At 51.8% G+C, this 20,752-nt stretch overlaps 8 protein-coding genes across 8 annotated transcripts; 4 read left to right on the top strand and 4 right to left on the bottom strand.

Annotated features, from left to right (window-relative positions):
• Window positions 1–763: 763 nt before the first annotated feature.
• BJY04DRAFT_219154 (uncharacterized protein) lies at window positions 764–1,108 on the top strand (the record flags this gene model as incomplete). Its single annotated transcript, XM_073716510.1, has 1 exon — window positions 764–1,108. One exon carries the CDS (start codon window positions 764–766, stop codon window positions 1,106–1,108), a length of 345 nt encoding a protein of 114 aa, XP_073570231.1.
• A 583-nt stretch (window positions 1,109–1,691) lies between these two features.
• On the bottom strand, window positions 1,692–4,164 carry BJY04DRAFT_77661 (origin recognition complex subunit 4). Its single transcript, XM_073721056.1, has 3 exons — window positions 4,139–4,164; window positions 2,402–4,072; window positions 1,692–2,337 (listed from the first exon to the last, which is right to left on the bottom strand). The coding sequence occupies exons 2-3, from the start codon at window positions 3,854–3,856 to the stop codon at window positions 1,720–1,722; spliced, it is 2,073 nt and encodes a 690-aa protein (XP_073570230.1). The 5' UTR covers window positions 3,857–4,072; window positions 4,139–4,164; the 3' UTR covers window positions 1,692–1,719.
• Window positions 4,165–4,429: 265 nt separating this feature from the next.
• BJY04DRAFT_77624 (putative PHD finger and SET domain protein) lies at window positions 4,430–8,220 on the bottom strand. The gene has a single exon (XM_073721055.1). The coding sequence runs from the start codon at window positions 7,609–7,611 to the stop codon at window positions 4,861–4,863; it is 2,751 nt and encodes a 916-aa protein (XP_073570229.1). The 5' UTR covers window positions 7,612–8,220; the 3' UTR covers window positions 4,430–4,860.
• A 1,666-nt stretch (window positions 8,221–9,886) lies between these two features.
• Window positions 9,887–12,119, bottom strand: BJY04DRAFT_77617 (putative proline permease). Its single transcript, XM_073721054.1, has one exon. The coding sequence runs from the start codon at window positions 11,852–11,854 to the stop codon at window positions 10,262–10,264; it is 1,593 nt and encodes a 530-aa protein (XP_073570228.1). The 5' UTR covers window positions 11,855–12,119; the 3' UTR covers window positions 9,887–10,261.
• Window positions 12,120–13,829, bottom strand: BJY04DRAFT_77616 (putative nuclear pore protein (SEH1)). The gene is made up of 4 exons (XM_073721053.1): window positions 13,783–13,829; window positions 13,444–13,728; window positions 12,546–13,383; window positions 12,120–12,492 (listed from the first exon to the last, which is right to left on the bottom strand). The coding sequence occupies exons 2-4, from the start codon at window positions 13,627–13,629 to the stop codon at window positions 12,386–12,388; spliced, it is 1,131 nt and encodes a 376-aa protein (XP_073570227.1). The 5' UTR covers window positions 13,630–13,728; window positions 13,783–13,829; the 3' UTR covers window positions 12,120–12,385.
• A 174-nt stretch (window positions 13,830–14,003) lies between these two features.
• Window positions 14,004–15,812, top strand: BJY04DRAFT_191200 (UDP-N-acetylglucosamine--dolichyl-phosphate N-acetylglucosaminephosphotransferase). Its single transcript, XM_073711611.1, has 3 exons — window positions 14,004–14,307; window positions 14,356–14,536; window positions 14,590–15,812. Exons 1-3 carry the CDS (start codon window positions 14,063–14,065, stop codon window positions 15,562–15,564), a joined length of 1,401 nt encoding a protein of 466 aa, XP_073570226.1. The 5' UTR covers window positions 14,004–14,062; the 3' UTR covers window positions 15,565–15,812.
• Window positions 15,813–16,358: 546 nt separating this feature from the next.
• Window positions 16,359–17,561, top strand: BJY04DRAFT_191197 (putative aryl-alcohol dehydrogenase AAD10). Its single transcript, XM_073711610.1, has one exon. The coding sequence runs from the start codon at window positions 16,368–16,370 to the stop codon at window positions 17,256–17,258; it is 891 nt and encodes a 296-aa protein (XP_073570225.1). The 5' UTR covers window positions 16,359–16,367; the 3' UTR covers window positions 17,259–17,561.
• A 363-nt stretch (window positions 17,562–17,924) lies between these two features.
• luA (3-isopropylmalate dehydratase LEU1) lies at window positions 17,925–20,738 on the top strand. Its single transcript, XM_073711609.1, has 4 exons — window positions 17,925–18,155; window positions 18,209–18,240; window positions 18,305–18,379; window positions 18,437–20,738. The coding sequence occupies exons 1-4, from the start codon at window positions 18,056–18,058 to the stop codon at window positions 20,552–20,554; spliced, it is 2,325 nt and encodes a 774-aa protein (XP_073570224.1). The 5' UTR covers window positions 17,925–18,055; the 3' UTR covers window positions 20,555–20,738.
• Window positions 20,739–20,752: the final 14 nt, after the last annotated feature.

Raw genomic sequence — 20,752 nt, 5'->3', positions numbered from 1 at the left:
GACTCGACGGCACTATGGAGTATGAGCGCATAGCTTCTAGAACGGCGATTTGGATGCCGATGGCCTGACAAAGTGGAGTACAGTACTGTATGGCTGTTTCGGACTCGCGGGTCCCCACGTGGAGATTTGGTGAGGATTTGAAACGGTCTAGTGATGTAGCATCTATATATTTAGACCTATGTAGGTAGTAGGTACCTCTATCTATTTGATCTCGTGTGTTCTGGAAGACGGGTAACGCCGGGCATGGCATGGCGGCGTATAGACGAATTTTTATAGGAGTTAATGAGACGTATAGATTCTCCATACACTTATCAATGCCAGAGATACAATCTTCTAGCATGCTGTTTGTGTAAGGCTTTGATACCGGGACTAAACTAGGTAGATCCAGCTCGTCTTTCCCTTCGTTCTCTGTGCTATTCATGGCTTGCGTCAAGCCGCTAAATCGCTGAGTATCTTCTTTCAACATCTCTGATGAGTATGGGGTAACTGGTGTAGTTCCTGTTGATCCTACATAGTCAATAGCCCAAGTCCTCGAAGACATGCTTTCTAAGATCCCTGCGCTTCAAGCTACAGCAGGTAGGAAATATATCTGACGACACACCCCAAAGTAACTTCCCACGGTCTACGAGCATAACGACTGGCTCGGAATCAACGAAGAAGCTATCATATAACCCAGCATCCATTCGAACATACGTAGTCTCTCCAATCCATCCACCCACTTACCCATCCATCCATCTGTAAGAAGAAGAAAAAACCACCTAAAATGCCCACCCACCTCAAACTCCGCGCCCTCTCACGGCCCATATTGACCCTCCTCGAAACAACCCTCGAAAAGACCGGCCAGAACCACATAGCCCAAAGGCTCCGGCAAGCACAACACAAATCCTTCGGTCTCTCAGGCTACGAGTGGATTCTGCTACGGGCGTACTTCGAAGCATACGAGCAGCTAGGAGTCACAGTGCGGAAGCAGGTCACAACGAGTAAAGCGGCGTATCTTAATGATAGGCGGATGGAGGAGCTTGCAGCTGGGAATGGGAAAGGGAGTGGTGGTGATGGTAGTAGAGAGGAGATGGAGCTCTGCCGCGTAGCTAGGGCAGACCTTGCGTGACAAGCAAGTATACAGGCGGCCAACTACTCTGCGGCGACGATGAGGGTTGAGATTATTGCTGAGCGGCTTGAACATACGCCTGTTTGGAGGGCGTTAAAGGCTCAGAGGGGAAGGGAGGGGTGGCATATGTGTACTTTGCTGGTGGAGGCTTGTTTGAGGGCTGGGGGGTGCTGTGTGAGAGACTGTGGGTGTTGTTTGGTTAGGTATTCTCAAGAGTGGAGGGGACATTTCATGGATGGCTGTGAGTGTCGACAGTGTCAGGGGAATGTGCAAGAGAGAGAGCAGGTGACTCGAAGAGATAGGGAGGGATCGGACGATCTGCTAAGAATTGGGCTTGAGGTGTTGTTTGGGAAGGAGGGTCCTGGTTGAGAGGCCTCTATCATTTCCATACCTCTTCATCTCCAGATGTACGAAGTACCCTACTACAATACCACTTTCCATTTGCAAAGTGTAAGTTGTGCCATCCTAGACCATTGTGTATATAGATTACCAACAACTGAAGTCTATCTCTACCCAGACCACATCCAGCTTTACCCCCCACTCCTACAAATATAGTACAAGATAAAACACCCTAATGCAACACCATCAACCCAATCCACAACAAGAAACAATCACCCATCACGCCACCACCTTCCCAGCCCCCCGCCCGTGCCAACAAGGCTAACCACCTCCTCAAAACTGATCTCAACCTTAAACATCCGCCCATCCGCCGTCCCACTCCCCCCACCCACCGGGGAGATAAGACCCCAGCTCACAAGCCGTTCCCACGCCTCCCTTGCAACATCCCGACCCCACACTCGGCCAGGTGTTACAGTGGCTCCGGAGACAGAGGCAGATGTTTTTGCTGTCGTCAAGAGACGGACGTACTCGGCGTAAGCGGCGGGAAATGAGAGGGCTAGAGGGGCGAGGTCTTGAGGCTGCGCAGCCTCGGAACCGGGATCGTAGAGGGCTGCGAGGCGGGTTGCGGCAAGGAGGAGGGAGAGTGGGAGGGATGAGGGGGATGTGGAGGTTGAGAGGGATGCTGAGAAAGGTAGAGGAGCGGGGTCGGGGCAGGAGAGGGTATGCGATGCGAAGGCTGTTGGTGTGGGGGCGTGAAAAGTTGTTGCAGATGTGCTATGATAAAGCTCGCTGATAGGAATCAGGGAGCTCGTGAAGAATTCCTTCACGGATTTAGTCTGGTGGTAGATCCTGCGCAGGTGCGTTTGAAATGCCGGATCGGCCCATAGTCCCTGTTGTCTCGAGTGTGAGCTAGTCTTATACTGAAACGTGCTATACTGCTATGCCGTGTCTTACCTGCAGGTATGCTCTCCACCCCGTCTGTGCTATTTGGAAGCGTTCAGACTTGGTGATCGATTGCTCTTCAGGGCTGAATCCAGCCGATGGTTCGGCGATCTCGTCGTCGTCTAGGCCTAGGCCGGCAAGACAGGCGTCGGAAAACACCTCAAAGGTCCTCGGTAGTGGGACGTAGACGGATCTGTGGCTGAAACGACTCTTGACTCGCTTCTCGAGCATCTCCGTCACGTCCACTTTGGTCGTGACTCCGAGGACTGCCAATGGGGCTTTCCGCGCCTGTGCAATATCAAACAGGTTGTAGAGTAGTGTCTGGCGTGGGTGTGTCACGAACAGGTCGAATTCGTCCAAAACAATGACTATTGACTTTGCCGCCGTCGTCTTACCATCGCTCGCAGATCCCTGCAGCTCTTCCGGATGTGAAAGCATCGCAAGAAGTGTTGCCATGGTATCAGCGTAATTGGTAACTTTCCCCGCCTCCTCCTCGGTATTGGTCTCGCGGCCAAGCTGGCGCCATATCTCACGCAGCGCTAGTCGGTCATCAGTGTGCAAGAAGCCATTGAGTCGGACAACATGAAAGTCGCCCTTGTGCTCTGTCTTCAGTGATGAGACGATTGTTTCAATGATGGCCGTCTTTCCTGACCCGCGGGATCCAAGCAAGAGCATTGAATTTCCCTCTCCAACAGTAACAGTTTGCTGAATCAGTTGATGCACTTTATGGTACTCGGCTTCAAGGCCCTTTAATGGGACAAGTCTCTTCCCATTCAGCTTCTCAATAACCGTCTTCGTCAATAGTTGAACCTCCTTCACGTACCCGCGCGTAAGCTGCTGAAAATTCTCAGTGTATAATGGCAAAACATCCTCCTCAGCCGTGGCCTCCTCCTTTGCATCTGTTTCCCCTCGAGAAAGATCCTGCTGTAGCTGCATACTAACAAGATCATCCAAGCCATCCAGAAAATCATCCGGCGATGGCTCATGAACATCTGCAGCACCATTCGTAGCAGCTCCATCCGTAAACCGCACAGAAGTCCTCTTCGGCCGTGCCTTCGTCTTCGTCGCTCTCTTCGTACTCCGCGCCGGCTCTGGTTCAGACAACACCTCCTCATCCTCATCCTCATCATCGTCCTCTTCTTCCTCTCCATCCTCTTCCCCATTTGTATCCCTCTGCAGACTCCCAGCCACAGCCCTTGAAAGCGCAGGCATAGACTTACTAGCCGGTAAGCTCCTCGGCTTCCGACTCGATTGTGTCCGCACAGCTTCATCCTCGTACCGCTGCGGCGCCTTGCGCTGTCGCCCACTAGATCGCAGACCTGTTCTCGGCGTCTCGGTTGCGTTGTCTGTGCCGGCTTCGGGTTCCTTCTGAGGAGTTGCAGTGTCTTGCATTTCGATATCGCCGTCTGCATCCATGTTGGATGTGTCGGAGACTCGCCGTCTTTTTGCGGCGCGTGGATCTTTCATTGTGAAGGTTTGGGGGTGTTATGGACGGAAGGGGGAGAGTCCGGGGCGTGAGAGTTTGTCCTCGAGCGTGCAGTTAAAGTGCTGAGGGTTTTGGGTGTATTGGTCAGGATTATAGACGTCAATGGCTCGTCGGCTCGATACAATTATCGGCTTGTTCCGAACGAGTGTGCTCAAGGGCTGTCGATCGAGAATCCTTGTTGTTCGTGTAGGCGCTTGCTAGAAAAAAGCATAGCATGCTCGTTAGTGAGACTAGTATTACCAAAGTAGACACCAGGAGCATACCAATATGTTAGCTGTTGTTGTGAAAGGTAGAAGGTTACATGGGGACAATGTTGATAGCTTGAATTCGGATGATCGTTGTTCAGGCAGGAGAGCTGCGTGCCTCAGGCAACACGCGTGACGCGAAGTCAGGTGAGCCTATAGAACGAGACAAGATATACAGTACAGATATTACTACCTAAGATAGACAAACCTCATCTTCAATTGACGATTTGTACCGTGATGTGATAGTTATAGCAGACAGATGCTTCAATTTACCATGACCAGTCAATGGCAGAGAAAGCCTCTGCCCCATAAGGTGGACCTATGGACCTCACTACTAGTTATTTCTAATACTACTGAAATGCACGAAGAAAATATATAGAAGCTTGATGGGACACTTACAGAGCCCGACAGGTCGGGCCACCCCTAATCAGTATTGAATAGATAAATGTAATAAAGACAATCGTGAATCAAAGGCCGCGCAAAAGGTATCGCCGAACCATATGCTCTCCTTATCCTGGAGAGCTTCCATATCCCATTAGGTATCCGAAGACGCCATCCTTAAAAACCCATCACAAGTATAACTCCCAATCCCACAAAGAACGCCAGTCCATTCCAATCGTTTACAAGTGAATAAAAGAAATAGCGTAATAACAACAAGAAGAAAAGACAGAAATGTCGTCAGATGTATCAATGGTGAGCCGTTCCTCTAGAGAAGCTAGAGACAGTCCAGACAAAGTTGATTAGGAGACTGAGGGGAGGTGTGTCGTCTGTGTCGAAGCGGTAACATCTTTCATCGTAACGTCTGAGGTATTTGAGCTCTCAGCTTGGATTGAAGAGCCGGCATCTGGTTGAGTACTTGCCGTTGTTAGGCCGTCCCGTTTCTCCGAGTGCTGAGTGGGCGTTGTAGGAGGCAGCATAGCGGTAACCTGTGCCTGCGTTTTCTCAGCCGTTGGAGTCTTCAGAGACCCTTTCCGTTGAATAAGATAGTCTCCAAGACTAAGCTTCTTCTTCACCGGACTGGGGGCGGCAACTCCTGTTCCAGGAAGAGCCGTCGCTGGATGCTGTGAGGACGGATCAAGACTGGATGGAGATGACACAGCCGACGAAATTGCCGAGCTTGGGCTAGTGGCGCTTGGGATGGAGTTGATGGTAGCTGGAGGAAGAGGAACAGGAAGATCCACACGAGGGATTGATGCCTTGCGTGCAGGTATTCGAGCAATGTGTGCCGCGCTGGAGGGCCAAGGTGATTGTGGCAATGATTTTCCTACGCCCCGTCCGTGGGACGGTGAGGTGTCCACTGAGATGTTTCGCATTTGCGATCGCGCGGAGGACGACCCTGTGGGTGATTCGATGTCTTGCATTTCAATGTCTTCCTTCTCTCCAGATATACTCGGCGTGCTGACTGTCGGAGTTGGGGCCGCAGGGGATAGAAATGTAACCGACCCTTCATGTGTAGCTTTGGTGGACTGAGGGGAAACAGGTTGGCGACTGATATGGTCTAGCCGGATCCGATCGATATGACACCGCTTGAGAAGACGCTGAGTGAGTGGTATGAAACTAGGCCGCCGTGACGAAGGAGGAGAGGGCATTGTGCCATTCGGTGCGTCCAATTCAGCTTGAACTGCAGAGTCGACGTATTTGGATTGGCTTGGTGGATAACGTGACAAAGGAGTGCTGGGACCAGATAGTTTACGGGGTGAGCCGTTGCCGCCAGCAGACAATGGTGGCGAGTACGACTGACGTTCGAATGCGCTCGAACCAGGTGTTTGGCTGGACTGTCCACTGACGCGCTTTTTCCTTTTATGGGATGTGTGCTGGCCCTGCTCTAATTGTTGGAACTTTTTCTCAGCGGCAGCAATTTTGCGCCTCTCGCGAGCAGACAGTTCGGACTCCCCAAATGCGAAAACTTCTGTAGGTGTCTGCAAAGTCGGTGTCAAGTCACGACTACCGGTCTGACCACGAGTAGAGCTCGACGCAGACCGGCTGTCGACCTGGTCATCTTCTTCAGCATTTCTGATGGTTTCGCTACCGGCACGGCTATTGATAGCCGGTGGCGATACATTGGGCTTGCTTTTAGTCTTCCTTCGTTTTGCATGTACTTGTTTTATGCTGGTGTCCGCAATCATTGGATGTCGCCGGCGATCGAGATTAGAAAGAAGGCAGTTGTTTGGGGGAACGCAGGCACAGCCACCAAAGTTGGCGAGTACATTGCTGATACAGTAAGCACCCATATCCGGTACAGGGTCTCCCGACTCTTGCTTGACAAGGCCATTCGTGGATCCAAACAGTTGAGGATCGATATACCAAGTCGCAGTGATCTCTGAGTCCGGAGGAATGTCCTCTTTGGCAACAAAGCAGAAATGGTACTCCACTTCGTTTGTGATGTAAGTCTTCATTGTCACATTCGGTCGACAAGACCGTCTAGTATAACGAAGTATACTACCTTCTTGCCGGCTGTCAATGTAGATGGGAAGCTGAGGATGGAAGAAAACGAACGGCTCCGGGTGGCGTAGCTCCTGGAAGCGGTTCTCGGCTGCGAGACAATAGTCACGCAGCAGTCCTATCTTTCCTGTTATCTCCCCAACAATTTCATCTTTACCAACACCGTCTTGCGTCTTGAGAATTTTCCAGGTCGGGTGCTTGCCATCAACCTCAGTAATGGTATCCTTCATTAACTCGATAGAGAGTGCCGGCCAGTGTGACCGGTCCAAGGCTGCTCCGGAACGTGTGAAGACCTCTTCAGCGGAACGACCATTAGCTACCCGGCCTAGCGCCACAGGATCCTTCACCCAGGAGGCCAAATCGGCTGCCAGTGTTAGATTGACAAAGAGATTGCCATCCATATCCGCATGTCCAAGATCGTGATCATAGAGATGAAGGAACTCCTTGGAATAAAGAGGAATCGAGGGCCCTGATGGTTTGGTTGGACTCATCGAGGCGACAGAGCGCTTGCGCGCATCTGAAGCCAGCGCCGGTACTCCAGTCACTGAACTAACCGAGCCGGAAGCGCGATGGCTGGTTTTGGATCTCTTGAAAGGGGGTTGATCGCGGCTACTGGACTCTGAGCGTTGGTGGAAGCCATTTACCTGATCGCCATGATCCTTTATCTTCTTCTTATGGCTTTTCGCCCCAGATCGTTTAGCTTTCCGGTCACCGCCATCGTTCTGTTCCCTGAGGCGCCTCTGTCGCTCTGTCGCGCGTCGACCGTCCAAGTGACGGGGCTCGCAGTCGACACAGTTGTGGACATCTGGGACATCCCGACCATGGTAGTAGCATTCAATATGCTGCCATGTCTCGCAACCTTCGCAGAAGACAGTGTTCCCATCGTCATCTTCAAACGCACATATGCATTTGATGGTATACGGTTCCTCATCGTCGGCTGGAACCGAGTCCGAGGCAGTACCGTTGACGATGGGGGAATTCAGAGAAGCGGTGACCGGATAAGGCTCCGTGGCTGGATGCGTGATGGCGACTGGGGAGGTCTCTGTCATAATCCGACAGAACACCTCCTCAATGACGTATGCAAAGCACGCTGGTGTCGATATTTGCAAAGGAACGACGTCTGGGATCGACTATATCCCTAGGCACATGTCCCAGCTATCACAAGGAGCATAAAGAGTCTTCTCCTGATATGCTTGTAAATTGAATGACAGATGATGTGCGACTCAGCCTGTTGACGATCCGGTTCTGGGTATGATAGCCAGATGTGGTGCTGGAATTGACAGCAGTGCGTTTCGCACAGGCTCTGGAAAAGATCGGGTGCGGGTGTACAGGAGAACAAGTCGCCCAACACCTTGACCAGTGAACGTCGTTTCGAAGTCGGAGGAAATCGAGTCAAGCTGTGCGAAGGTCCGAGAATATTGCGGTTTTAGTAAGGGCGTCGTCCACCGTGGCGTCTGCGACCGTGGAAAAGGTAGATTGTATCAAGGGTCGAGAACCGAGAGATGCGAGTTGGCGAACGAGGCATGAATCGCATGAGGGAGAGAGAGCGAGGGAAGCGAGAGGGAGCACAGCGAAGACGGGGATTCGGAGATTAAGGTCAACAAGATGAAATGGTGAATACGGAAGGATGGTTCAAAGAGGGAGTAGAGAAAGGGAGGTGAATGGCGAGGGTGCAAATGAGACGGGAATGTGGGAGGGAAGACGAAACGATGGAGGGACTCGGGAGGGTGGAGGTAAGGATGGATTAGTGTGAGGTGGGCGAAAAGCCGAAACGGTCGAGCCAAGTCGAAGGAGAAAAATCAGCGAGAGATCGAGGTTGAGGACAGCAAGAAAGAGGAGGGAGAGGAACAGGGAGCGTGAGTGAGAAGACAGAGAGAGACAGAGAGAGCAGAGGCTAAAGCCACGGATGGGCCATTCAAGCGGCGCGTCCAAGGCCCAGGGTGAAAAAGGAAAAGCGCGGAATAATTTTTCCCACCCGAGCTTGACCTGTAAGTCTGGGGGAGAAGCATCAATCAATCAAGGTTCTTGCAAGGAAGAGCTCTGAACAATTGAGCCCTTGAATAATGCTGGAGCATCCTAACCGTGAGTTAGACAGCCGCTAGGGCGGATAAAAAAACGGGCATGGAAAGAGTAAAATCATGGTGGGATGGGAGAATGACTGTCAAAGCAGCAGCAGCAGCAACAGCAACGAGGGGGCCAGTCGAGGGAGATCCCGCTAAACGCTGCGAGGACGAATGCATTTGCAAGCTCTCATCATGGCCTTGAAACTAAGGCTCCAAGAAATGCAAGCAATTCTTTCTGCCTGAGGCAAGAATGTTGGCTCCCGAAGCGGAATAATGTGTGCCAAGCCCCGGTTTTGGTATAGCGGGGGGAGCAGCCGGAGGAAAGCGATCGGGGAGCCTAATCAAGAATGACAGGCCGATCATGAGGAAGGGGAAATGTTAGTGGCAGCTTGAGGTTAGTTAAGAATCAAGACTGAAGATGGTATCAAATCGACAGGGCAAGGCCAGCCAAGTATCATAGTTGTCATCAGAGGCAGCAGTTCGCCCCCCATGTAGAATGAAGCCTTCCCACGCAACGGTGCTTGGTGACAAGTTGAAGCAACGGGGTCAAAAGAACTGAGATCTCAGTAATCACCAGAGTTTGGATAAGGGAAGAGATGAGGCAGCTCTTTGCAAACGCCATACTTGATGGTGGGTGGCTGGGAAGTGAGGTGATATATGCCCCCGAAGCATGTACATTAGTAGCAGATAGACGGTGCAGCCAGAGGAGAGAGCGGAGAAACTGAAGGAAAGAATTGCGTGGGATAAGTTGAATGGCGCGATCGGTAGAAAAGGTCCACAAGGGCTGAGTATGAGTCGAAGGCAATCAAGTAATTTGGGCCTCGTCATGCAGCTTGATGAGCCTGACAGAGGGTATAACAAGCAGAGGAGTGTTTTGTTGCGAAGAGACAGAGTAAAAATCATAATGGTCGGAAAGGTGGAAGAGAAGAGGTGAGGTAGAGGTGATACCTCTTCCCCGAGCCACACACCATGGCAAAAGTTTACGGAAAGAGAGGATATAGAAAGAGAAGAAAAGGTGAATTGGAGGACGGAGGGCTAGATTGGGTGATAATAAGCAAGTCATCTGAGCCGGAAAAGGATTGGGGAGTAACATGATCACTCTCTTTGGTGAGCAGTGCAAAAGAAGCGAAGGGAGGCAGAGACCTTGGAAGGTCTGGTCACTGCTGCAGTCTGCAGAAGAAACGGTAAGCTGAAATCAGAGCAGAACATGGGCCCCCGGATCAAGGGGGGCCTTCAAAGATTTTGATACTGGCGTTTTATAATTGTCAATAATAAATTTCCTCGGTTTTATCCTTTCTTATAGGGGCTAACAGTTCCGTGCGTGGCGAAAAAAGGGCGGGGGAGGAAAAACTAGCGGATGTACTTCCAGTCACTCCGTGCACCAGCGCCATGGCCTCAGGCACCTTTAGGCTACGCTCTTAGCTCCCTACCTGTGGCGAGATTGCTGCTGTCATTACTTTCTACGGTAAGAAAACGTTCCTTCGAGAGGCTGCTCGTGTATTGTGCTTCAAAACATCCAGATGAACAATTCAGAAACTACCCTAGGGAGACCAACGTATATCGACCGCCCACCGTGTCCCGATTGAAGAAGAAAGAATGGATTAGCAAATCCAAGAGGAAGAAGACAGGACAAGGGTTAAGCTACTAGGGTACAATTGTTTGGAGAATCTACATAGGTAGCTGTGATCCAACCTCGAGCGTTGGTCGCATGGTGCGCTCTAGGTATAGTCGATCTCTCACCCTCGCCCTCGCGCCTGCGTGTCTGCATCTCCACACCTTGATTCGAAGATGGATTTTCCTCCACTTCGCCACGGACATCAGCGGGTGCCTTGAAACGAGAAGACCTCTCTCGGATTGCGCTGATGACCCAGTGGGCGAGGTACATGAAAGCGAACATGCCAACCGCAGCATAGCCGGGAATTGCATTCATACGGTTGACCTGTGGGACGGGTGCAAGAATGATTTGGGCCAGATTGAGCAGAGTCAGGAGGGTGCTGCTGACCAAAACGAACCATGTGCCGAAAGGTTGAATGAAAGACCGATGAGGAGGCAGAAGATCTGTCCGGCTGACGAGTCGACGGAAGCGAAGGTAAGCGACACTCGAACACATCCACGAAAGACAGCCCGAAGTAGTGATGAAGAACATCAAGTAATTGTGCACAGCTGAGCTCGAGGTGGCCATGCACAAATAGGTCAGGAAAGTAAACCCGGAGGTGATAGCGACGGAGACATAGGGGACATTCCAACGATTACGGATCATGAACATTGCAGGAGCGTGTCCAGTCTCCGCCATGGAAGTTAGCATGCGGGAAGACAGTTGGAGAAAAGACCGCCCAGAGGCTACCGAGGAGAGGAAGATCGCTCCAGTAGCGATTATCGGCAACACAGGGACTTCGGAGTCATTGATACCCACGATGTATGGGGAGAGTCCTGCACCGGCACCATCATTCGTCAGGGACTGCTCGTTGGAGGGGCTCATGAGAGTGGCGGTGAACGCGCTCAGGATATAGAGCGTGAACATGACGAGGTTGCTGTTCCTTGAAAACCTGAAGATACTGTTTCCTGGTTCCGAGTTGCGCTTCTCGGCCCTTTGCACGGTTAATTCGGGAATGAAGACGAAGGCTACTGTACTGCAGACAAGACAGTATAACACGCCAAGGAAGCGCCCGATGTTGCCTCTGAGCAGGAACTCGTTAAAGGGACCAGGGTTGACCCAGTATTCGAAGCCTCCCACCGCATCGTAGTTTGTCGTACCAGCGCGGATGGCGAAGAAAAGGGAGATGAGGATGAGTCCGACCGTGGTCACGACTTTCAACCCCGTGAAAAATGCCTGCGATCTCCTGAACACCTTGTCGGGCAGCATGTTGAAGAGGAATATGACGCCAATGACAGCACCCATGCGCAGCGCGATACTCGAGCCCGGTTCCCACAGTCCAAGGTTGACCATCCCAGTGGTGACTTCGAAAGGAACCAACATGGCCAGCGTGACCCATCGAAGATAGGCGATCGAAAATCCTAAGTGCCGTGATGTATAATGATACGTGTGTTCGATCAATGCGCCATCTCGAGCTAGGGAGTGAGTCGATATCTCGGCCATAGCAGTTGTTGCACAGTAAACGAGCACCGATAAGAATACATAGCTGATGATGAGCGCCGCAGGACCGCCAGCTGCGAGTGCCTGGCCTGCGCCGACGAAGACGCCGGTTCCGAGAGTAGGGCCCACCGTCATGATGAGAGATAAGAATACTTGCTAATGATGAGGAGGGATAAAGATGAGGAAGAACATTAACACATGAGGGAAGTGGTGAGGAGTAGGTAGGTAGGGAGATGAAAAGAAAGGAGTCGGGGACGCACAAGGGGATGCTTCATCCTCCTGCCCTCAAGCAGCATGGTGCCTGCTTCAAGTATTGGCATCGCGTCAGAGCAAGAGCTTGGGGTGGTTCTTGCCCAGCTTCGTGCCAATCCTTGAAGTGAACATGAGGAAGGAGCCAGTGAGTACCTGGTTCAGATACGTATAGATGGCCAACTAGACGCAGAGAAACCCCAAAGGAAGATGAGCACTGAAAACTGCCGGGTATCACTGTCTATAAAACAAAAAATATGAAACGACAAAAGTAAGAGATCGCCCACAAGCTTTCCCCCATCTCCGCAACTAGAAGCAGGAATCCCTGTCACCGGTCAAGGTTCGAGCTGTAGGGCATCATCAAAAGCAGGGGTTCAAGACTCTCTATCAAAAGTTTAGGCAGATGCGGCTCGGGATTTATTGGTAAGCCATATCGGTCTCTGCATATTCGAGCCATTCCCCAGACAGAGCCCTCTTCCAAAATCTGACAACGCCATCATCGCCGGAAGAGATAAGACAATCACCTGGCCCGAGTTAATTCAGGACTGACAAAGTATTTAATTTAGAGCGAACGTACCGGCATAGGAGAATCCAACTTGCCAGACATCGAGATGTTTGCTATCGATGCATGCGGCTTCCTTGGAAGAGTGCCTGAACTGCGAGTCGCCGGTTGTGGACCTGCTCGTCATGGACACGGGCGCTCGGTTTGCAAGGGCAGAACCTATGCCTGATTGTGCTGTTGTGCGCGATGACTGCGACTGCGCTGATGATGAAGTGTGGTTGCGTTCCGAGTCTCGGGTACTGTTTGATGAGAGCGATGTGTATACCTCAAAGACTCGAACAAAGCCGTCCTTGCAGCCGCTAGCAATTAGGTCATAACCTCGGACTGAGCCGTTGGCCCAGGAGATATCTCGAACCAAGCCACCGTGCCCCGGCAATTCTATGGCATGATAGAAACGACGATTGGCATCAGTCCGGTAAATTTTTACACTGTCCATAGCTGCGACTACAAGAGACAAGCTCTTGCGGTCCCAGGAAGGCAGAACAGAATGAGTAATGTCTGTAGGGTCATGGTGAAACTGTACTTTAAAGCTTGTCTCTTCTCCCCTCTGGGGCGCGGTGCATACCCGAAATTCGTCGACCGTCTGCCAATCAGCCAGAGAATCCGGACTGACGGGTTCCATGACCCTCAAGAAGCCGTCGCGAGTGATAACGGCAAGCCACGTTTCCAGGTCAATATTGCGAAAATCAATTGAGACAAAAGGGTGCCTTTGCGGCGCCGTCATGCGAAAGATAGCTCTGAAGCGCCGGCCGGAGTTTGGTGGCTGGGTGACATCTTCCTGCCAGATCTTACACTTCATGTCTTCACCAACACTACCAATATGTTGGCCGGTGAAAGGTCCATTCCAGGTTGCCTACAGTGGTATATTAGCAACGAATAAGCCTCGATGAAGTAAGACTTATGCCCTACTTACATCACGGATTTCCGCGTCGTGGGCACGCCAGGTATCTGTTAGCTGCCATTCGCCGTCTTCCTGGTCCCAGACTTTCATACGATGGTCCGAGGACGCGGTAACTATACGAGTGCCATAGAAGTTGAACTTGGTCACAGTGACCAGATCACGATGACCAGCATCAAAATCAGCAAATGCAGAAGACATTTTCAGAGGACTCAGGATCCCAAATGGAAGACCTGGCCCTGCGAAGCATGTAGGCTGAACGCGTAGTAAGTCGACCACAAGTAGGGCAGAGTTCAATTTCTTTCATCTTGTTAGCGCTGTCAAGCTGTTTTCCCGTACCAGGCATATACTCACATAACAGCCCTTCGTAGTACCCACCCAAGGTACTGCAGTAGCGCCTGATGTAAGTAGTAGTACTACAAATGTGGTGACAGACTGGATTTGGATTGGTGAACGCGATTCCGTGACTTACCGCCCGGCAAAATGCCAAGGCTGTATGATTGTTGTATGGGATTACGTACGCCTGTACCAATTCGACTTGTTGTCGATTTGGCCAGATCGCAGCAATTGAACCTTTTCTATCTCCAAGAGCGAAGAACTCGCAGAGGTATGATAGCTATATCTCGCACACACTATGACTTCCGCGACGTCAAGCTCTCTTTCCCGTCGTGAGACATGGAGTCTCCTGGTTTTTGCAGGCGTTTGCCTTGGCGTGCTTGCCAATACGTTTGAGGGTGACGGAGCTCCTCTGGTCGCATCTATTGCGTTCAGTGGGATTGCGTTCTCTGTGACCTTTAGCATGATAAGATGGCTCGGTCCTGTATTCATCAGAGCAGGCTTGAGCGGAAAAGACATGGCCAAACCGAAACGCCCTGTAATGTAAGTTTGTCTTCCATTGTCCGGACAGGACTGATTGGTTGAATATAGTCCGGAGACCATGGGCGCTGTTTGTGCCATTGTTTACCTCCTGGTCCTCATCTTCTTTATTCCATTTGCCTTTTACAAGGACATCGTGGCCGCTACCTCAGGCGGTGGTAATCGTGATGTTGTACTCGAGGTTCATCATGTGGAAACCGGCCGGTCACTGCATAGGTTTCCCCATGAAAGAGTGAGTATTCCTCAGCAATATCTCAGTCATATATGCTGATAATGATTCTGCAGCTGGCCTCGTATCTTTCTGGTCTCTTGTCACTTCACTGCATTGTCATTCTTGGGATTGGTGATGATCTTCTTGATATCCGATGGAGACACAAAGTTTTGATACCAGCCTTTGGCGCCATTCCCATGCTCATGGTCTACTTCGTGGACTTCGGTGTTACGCATGTCGTTGTCCCGGTGCCGTTACGGCCGTATCTTGGCCCATTCCTGGACCTTGGTTTCCTGTACTACATGTACATGGCTGCAGTTGCTATCTTCTGCCCGAACTCGATCAATATGCTAGCCGGGATCAACGGTGTTGAAGTGGCTCAGTCTCTTGTTATTGCTTGCTTGCTTATGGCGAATGACGCGCTGTACTTGATCACACCTTTTCGACATCCTGCGACAGACTCTCACCTCTTCTCGCTCTACTTTCTTCTCCCCTTTGTCGGAGTGTCACTGGCTCTGCTCTGGCATAATTGGTACCCCTCCAAGGTCTTTGTCGGAGATACCTATTGCTACTTTGCTGGGATGGTCTTTGTTGTTGTTGGAATACTGGGGCATTTCAGCAAAACCCTTTTGCTCCTCTTTGTCCCACAGATCTTCAATTTCCTCTACTCGACCCCACAAGTTTTTCATCTGATTCCTTGTCCTCGACACAGACTTCCCAAGTTCAATGCGGAAAGCGGACTTTTGGATGCCTCGGTTACCGAATGGGAAGTCCCTCCTTCACCATTAGTTGCGACAGCTTTGAATTTGTTGCACAAAATTCGTCTCGCGCGGATTAGAACAAATGAACATGGCCAGATTGTTGAATCAAGCAATCTCACAATCCTAAACCTCTGGCTTATATGGATGGGACCCATGCGAGAGGATCGACTAGCAATAAGCATGGTGGCTGTCCAGACAGTGTGTGGGCTCTTCGGTCTGTTTGTGCGACATTGTCTAGCACTGCTAGTGTTTCAATCAGACAACAGAGCCTTTGGGGTCATCTTATAGAATGACTGATAGCGAGTGTATAGACTATAGAGTTGTGTTATATATGTTCTTCATGCTGAACTGCGTCTCTAGGCTTTTCAACGAGTATGGCTTATTCGCAGACGCCTATTCAAGTTCCAATGAAAGCTGAAATGATGAGAAATCAAATGTTCATTATCCCAGTCACGACCATCTAAATCCGAGTGATGACCCTGCGTCGAGATCAGCCACATCCCCACCGGGGGGCAATCTCCATCGCTAACTCCGCCGGATGCTTGGCACGTCAGCTGTCAGCTAATCCCGTACCTGGGCTGCTCAAGGGGTATTCTATATACACATCATCCTACTAGTAAGGTCGGGGTTGAGTTACTGCGATGACGGTTAATCCCCAGAAGATCGGGGATAGGAGACGGGCATGGAGTACCTGCCGACTCGCTCGCATCATATAAATATCTCGACGCTCCTGCCAAACTAGGAGCAGACATCCTCACCATCACCATCAGCTGGAAAACATACTCTTAGACAATTACATTACAACACTCAAGTCCACTTCCTCCAAGATGGCTGAAATGTTCAAACCGGCCCCTGAGCCCGTCACCGAGCTCGCTCGCTACCGAGTCCTCTCCTCAACCGCTGCGATCAGGGTCTCGCCCCTTCAACTGGGAGCCATGTCCATCGGCGACGCTTGGTCAAGCGTCATGGGCTCAATGGACAAAGAACAATCCTTCAAGCTCCTCGACGCCTACGCCGAAGCAGGCGGCAACATCATCGACACCGCGGGCAACTACCAAGATGAGCAATCTGAAACCTGGATCGGCGAATGGATGGCATCGCGGAAAAACCGCGACAGAATGGTGATCGCTACAAAGTTCACCACCGACTACAAGTCCTACCAGTATGGGAAGGGAAATGTTCCTAACCATGCGGGAAACTCGAAGCGAAACCTCCACATGAGTTTGCGTGATTCTCTGCGCAAGCTGCAGACAGATTGGATTGATATTCTCTATGTCCATTGGTGGGATTATACTACCTCTATTGAGGAGCTCATGGATAGTCTTCACACTGTTGTGCAGCAGGGGAAAGTGCTGTACTTGGGTATCTCAGATACACCGGCTTGGGTTGTGAGCGCAGCGAATACCTACGCCCGCGCACACGGCAAGACCCCATTCAGCGTCTATCAGGGTCGCTGGAACGTGATGTTGCGCGACTTCGAGCGTGAGATTATCCCCATGGCTCTTCACTTCGGCATGGCTTTGGCGCCCTGGGACGTGCTTGGTAGCGGCAAGTTCCAATCCGCGAAGGCTTTGGAAGAGCGGCGAAAAGCTGGAGAGGGTCTTCGGTCCATGCTTGGTCCCGGCCAGCAAACTCCGGAGGAGGTACAGATCAGTGAAGCTCTAGGGAAAGTAGCTGCGGAACATGGGATTGAATCGGTGACGGCCGTCGCCTTGGCTTATGTTCTTCAGAAAGTTCCAAACGTGTTCCCAATTGTGGGAGGGCGCAAGATCGAACATCTCCATGATAACTTGCAGGCGCTGAAGATCAAGTTGACACCAGAGCAGTTCGAATACTTGGAGGGTGTTCGACCATTGGACCTGGGCTTCCCTTCCAACATGACTGGCCAGGACCCAAAAATGACTGGTGTGCCGATACCTTGGTTGGGCTTCAACGCGAAGCTGGCTGTTCAACCTGCGGTCAAGGGAATTGCACCTCAGTGATTCGAAGGTTATCTTCATTTCTGTCCTTGATGCTGTAGTTGTTCAAGGTTTCATCATGCTCTGATTTTGTGGCAGCTGCAGCTGCAGCTCCCTGTTATGTATTATAGATGGCTTTGTGAAGTACAAGTGTTTTATCAGTGTCTCTTCTCGAACCGCTGCACTATATGAACATCCATAGTCATACTTTAAAGCTACCCCGTAACCCCATACTTCCAGGCAGGGCTAGTGCTTCGGTAGGCTCGGCAAATGCTCGATCTTCCCCGCGTAAGACTTCGTTAGCTCCGACCTGTGGCTGGCCGCTGGGCAGTAGTGGTCTTGCTTCGAGCTGGCCACGTCTTCATCCTACGAAATAATAATACATCACACACACAGCGTAGCATCCAAAAGTGACTGCAGGATGCATCAGATGGTGTTTTATCGAACCAAACAGAAGGCTCCGATTACACCGATGAAATTTGATCCTCCGTGGCAAAGCGACGGCTGCCGAGACCGACCCCGGTCGTCGGAGCAGGTGGATTCAGGATCTACCAATCACCGCGGATCCATTGACTCTTACCACCCCGACATCGGGCCCAGTGCAGAGCCCCTCGGTGCTGTGGCCAGCGACATCGCGGCCTCAAAAGATTCTTAAGCCCCGGACGAGCTTCTGCTTTGTTCTAGACATCATTATTTGACTACTACTACTACTACTACTACTCCATATCCGTGCTTTCTGGGGAACACTCTCACCATCTTATCCGCGACTTGCTCCTTCTTGCATCAATTCTCTGAGACCCCGCTGTTCTCCGTTGCCCCTCATGCCTGGCGCTGATAGGAAGCCCAAGACCTTGTATGACAAGGTCTTCGAACATCACATTGTGAACGAGCAGGAAGATGGCACAGTTCTGCTTTATATCGGTATGCTCGACTTCAATCGTGGCCAGTTGAGCGTTAGGCTAATCCCCATCTAGATAGACATTTGGTCCACGAAGTGACCTCTCCAGTACGTCTTGCGCTGTTCAATTCCCGCCTGCGTCGCAATTGCACGCCACTAACTCCCTCAATAGCAAGCCTTTGAAGGTCTGAAGAACGCGAGCCGAGGAGTCCGCAGGCCGGACTGCACCCTTGTCACAGTCGATCACGTATGTCATACTCTAACTCTTCTCCAATCTGGTAGAAGCTAACAGGCTTCTTCTTAGAACATCCCTACCTCGTCGCGAAAAAACTTCAAGAACGTTGATGAATTCATTGAAGAGACTGACTCCCGTCTACAATGCTCTACCCTCGAGGAGAACGTCAAGGACTTTGGTCTGACATACTTCGGAATGGGCGACAAGCGCCAGGGTATCGTCCACGTTATCGGCCCTGAGCAGGGCTTCACTCTCCCCGGTACAACCGTCGTTTGCGGTGATAGTCACACATCCACGCACGGTGCCTTTGGTTCCCTCGCCTTCGGTATCGGAACTAGTGAAGTCGAGCACGTTCTCGCTACACAAACCCTGATCACCCGACGCAGTAAGAACATGCGCATCCAGGTCGACGGTGAGCTTCCCGCCGGAGTTACCTCGAAGGACGTTGTTCTGCACGTCATTGGTCTCATTGGAACTGCTGGTGGTACGGGCTGCGTCATCGAGTTCTGCGGCTCCGTCATCCGCGGACTTAGCATGGAGGCTCGTATGTCCGTGTGCAACATGTCCATCGAGGGTGGTGCGCGTGCTGGCATGGTCGCACCCGACGAGATCACTTTCGAGTACCTGAAGGGCCGTCCTCTGGCTCCCAAGTACGACAGTGCCGAATGGAAGAAGGCTGTCAACTACTGGTCTAGCTTGGCTTCCGACGAGGATGCGGTTTACGACAAGAACCTTTTCGTCGATGCTAAGGATATTGTTCCTACAATCTCTTGGGGTACCTCTCCTCAGGACGTTGCACCCATTACCGGCGTTGTTCCCAGCCCTGACGACTTCAAGGATGAGGCCCGTAAGCTTGCATGCAAGCGCGCCCTTGAGTATATGGGTCTTACTGCCGGAACCCCCCTGAAGGATGTCGTCGTCGACAAAGTCTTCATCGGCTCCTGCACGAACTCCCGTATCGAGGATCTCCGCGCCGCTGCTAAGGTAGTCCGGGGCAAGCAGATTGCCTCCAACATCAAGCGCGCCATGGTCGTCCCCGGCTCCGGTCTTGTCAAGGAGCAAGCCGAAGCCGAAGGCCTCGACAAGATCTTCGTCGACGCCGGATTCGAATGGCGTGAGGCAGGCTGCTCCATGTGCCTTGGCATGAACCCTGACATCCTCTCGCCTCAAGAACGCTGCGCCTCCACCTCCAACCGCAACTTCGAAGGCCGCCAGGGCGCCGGCGGCCGCACCCATCTTATGTCCCCCGCCATGGCCGCAACAGCCGCCATCGTCGGCAAGCTCGCCGATGTCCGTGAACACATCGCCGAAAGCCCCCGCCTCGGCAAGGCACAAACCAAGATCGACGTCAAGCCCGAAGCCGAAGAAGTTGACACAGAAGACGACTTTGATCACATCCTCGACCAACCCGCCGACAACGAACCCCACACTAACACTTCCGCCTCCGCCTCCTCCTCCACGACCTCCGCCGGCCTTCCCAAATTCACCACCCTCAAGGGCATTGCCGCGCCCCTGGACCGCTCTAACGTCGACACCGACGCCATCATCCCTAAACAATTCCTCAAAACCATCAAGCGCACAGGCCTCGGCACGGCCCTCTTCTACGAACTCCGCTACAAGGACGGCCAAGAAAATCCCGACTTCATCCTCAACCAAGGTATCTACCGCAACTCCAAAATCCTCGTCGTCACAGGCCCCAACTTCGGCTGCGGCTCTTCCCGTGAACACGCCCCCTGGGCGCTCCTAGACTTCGGCATTAAGTGCATCATCGCCCCCTCCTTCGCAGACATCTTCTTCAACAACACCTTCAAGAACGGCATGCTCCCCGTCGTCATCCCCGATGCTGCCGTCCTCGAGAAAATCGCCGCAGAAGCCCATGCCGGCCGCGACGTCGAAGTCGACCTCGTCAACCAGGAAATTAAGGACGCAGAGGGCAACAAGCTCGCCTCCTTTGACGTCGACGGCTTCCGCAAGCACTGCCTCGTCAACGGTCTCGATGATATCGGCTTGACCCTGCAGATGGAGGAGAAGATCCGCAAGTTCGAGGCAAAACGCACTCTCGAGACGCCTTGGCTCGATGGAAAGGCCTACCTCAAGCGTGGACGCGGTGGGCCGACGAAGATTGAGGCTGCGCCGGTGCCGAAGACAAATCGGGGAGATGTGAAGGGTGAGCCGTTGGAGTGGTAATTTTTTTTCTTTCTTTCTGCTTCTTTTGCTTTTCTTGTCAAAAAGAACTTTAGCAAATTGGCCTTTTTTTTGTTACTTTGCTGCCCCTTTGATATCTAATGACGGACAATGGCATTTCGGCATCGGGATGGGACTTGAGTTTTTTTCTCCCTCATTGATGGGGATGAGTATTTATACCAGTAGCATTCAGATTACTCT

The sequence above is a fragment of the Aspergillus karnatakaensis genome (genome assembly GCF_047715665.1).
Source record: "Aspergillus karnatakaensis strain CBS 102800 unplaced genomic scaffold BJY04scaffold_30, whole genome shotgun sequence".
NCBI lineage: Eukaryota > Fungi > Ascomycota > Eurotiomycetes > Eurotiales > Aspergillaceae > Aspergillus > Aspergillus karnatakaensis.
Note: the sequence above shows the minus strand (reverse complement) of the source record. Positions and strands in the feature narration are given on the sequence as shown.

Excerpts from the sequence above, each read along its gene's own strand:
- BJY04DRAFT_191197 (XM_073711610.1), top strand. The coding sequence starts at position 16,368 with ATGGCATCGCGGAAAAACCGCGACAGAATGGTGATCGCTACAAAGTTC.
- BJY04DRAFT_77624 (XM_073721055.1), bottom strand. The coding sequence starts at position 7,611 with ATGACAGAGACCTCCCCAGTCGCCATCACGCATCCAGCCACGGAGCCT.
- luA (XM_073711609.1), top strand. The coding sequence starts at position 18,056 with ATGCCTGGCGCTGATAGGAAGCCCAAGACCTTGTATGACAAGGTCTTC. Across the intron at positions 18,156-18,208 it reads CACAGTTCTGCTTTATATCG|ATAGACATTTGGTCCACGAA; the intron begins GTATGCTCGACT and ends ATCCCCATCTAG. Across the intron at positions 18,241-18,304 it reads TCCACGAAGTGACCTCTCCA|CAAGCCTTTGAAGGTCTGAA; the intron begins GTACGTCTTGCG and ends CTCCCTCAATAG.
- BJY04DRAFT_77617 (XM_073721054.1), bottom strand. The coding sequence starts at position 11,854 with ATGACGGTGGGCCCTACTCTCGGAACCGGCGTCTTCGTCGGCGCAGGC.
- BJY04DRAFT_77661 (XM_073721056.1), bottom strand. The coding sequence starts at position 3,856 with ATGAAAGATCCACGCGCCGCAAAAAGACGGCGAGTCTCCGACACATCC. Across the intron at positions 2,338-2,401 it reads GGTGGAGAGCATACCTGCAG|GGACTATGGGCCGATCCGGC; the intron begins GTAAGACACGGC and ends TCGAGACAACAG.
- BJY04DRAFT_191200 (XM_073711611.1), top strand. The coding sequence starts at position 14,063 with ATGACTTCCGCGACGTCAAGCTCTCTTTCCCGTCGTGAGACATGGAGT. Across the intron at positions 14,308-14,355 it reads AAACCGAAACGCCCTGTAAT|TCCGGAGACCATGGGCGCTG; the intron begins GTAAGTTTGTCT and ends GGTTGAATATAG. Across the intron at positions 14,537-14,589 it reads ATAGGTTTCCCCATGAAAGA|CTGGCCTCGTATCTTTCTGG; the intron begins GTGAGTATTCCT and ends ATGATTCTGCAG.
- BJY04DRAFT_77616 (XM_073721053.1), bottom strand. The coding sequence starts at position 13,629 with ATGTCTTCTGCATTTGCTGATTTTGATGCTGGTCATCGTGATCTGGTC. Across the intron at positions 13,384-13,443 it reads ACGACGCGGAAATCCGTGAT|GCAACCTGGAATGGACCTTT; the intron begins GTAAGTAGGGCA and ends ATACCACTGTAG. Across the intron at positions 12,493-12,545 it reads AGTTGGATTCTCCTATGCCG|GTGATTGTCTTATCTCTTCC; the intron begins GTACGTTCGCTC and ends AACTCGGGCCAG.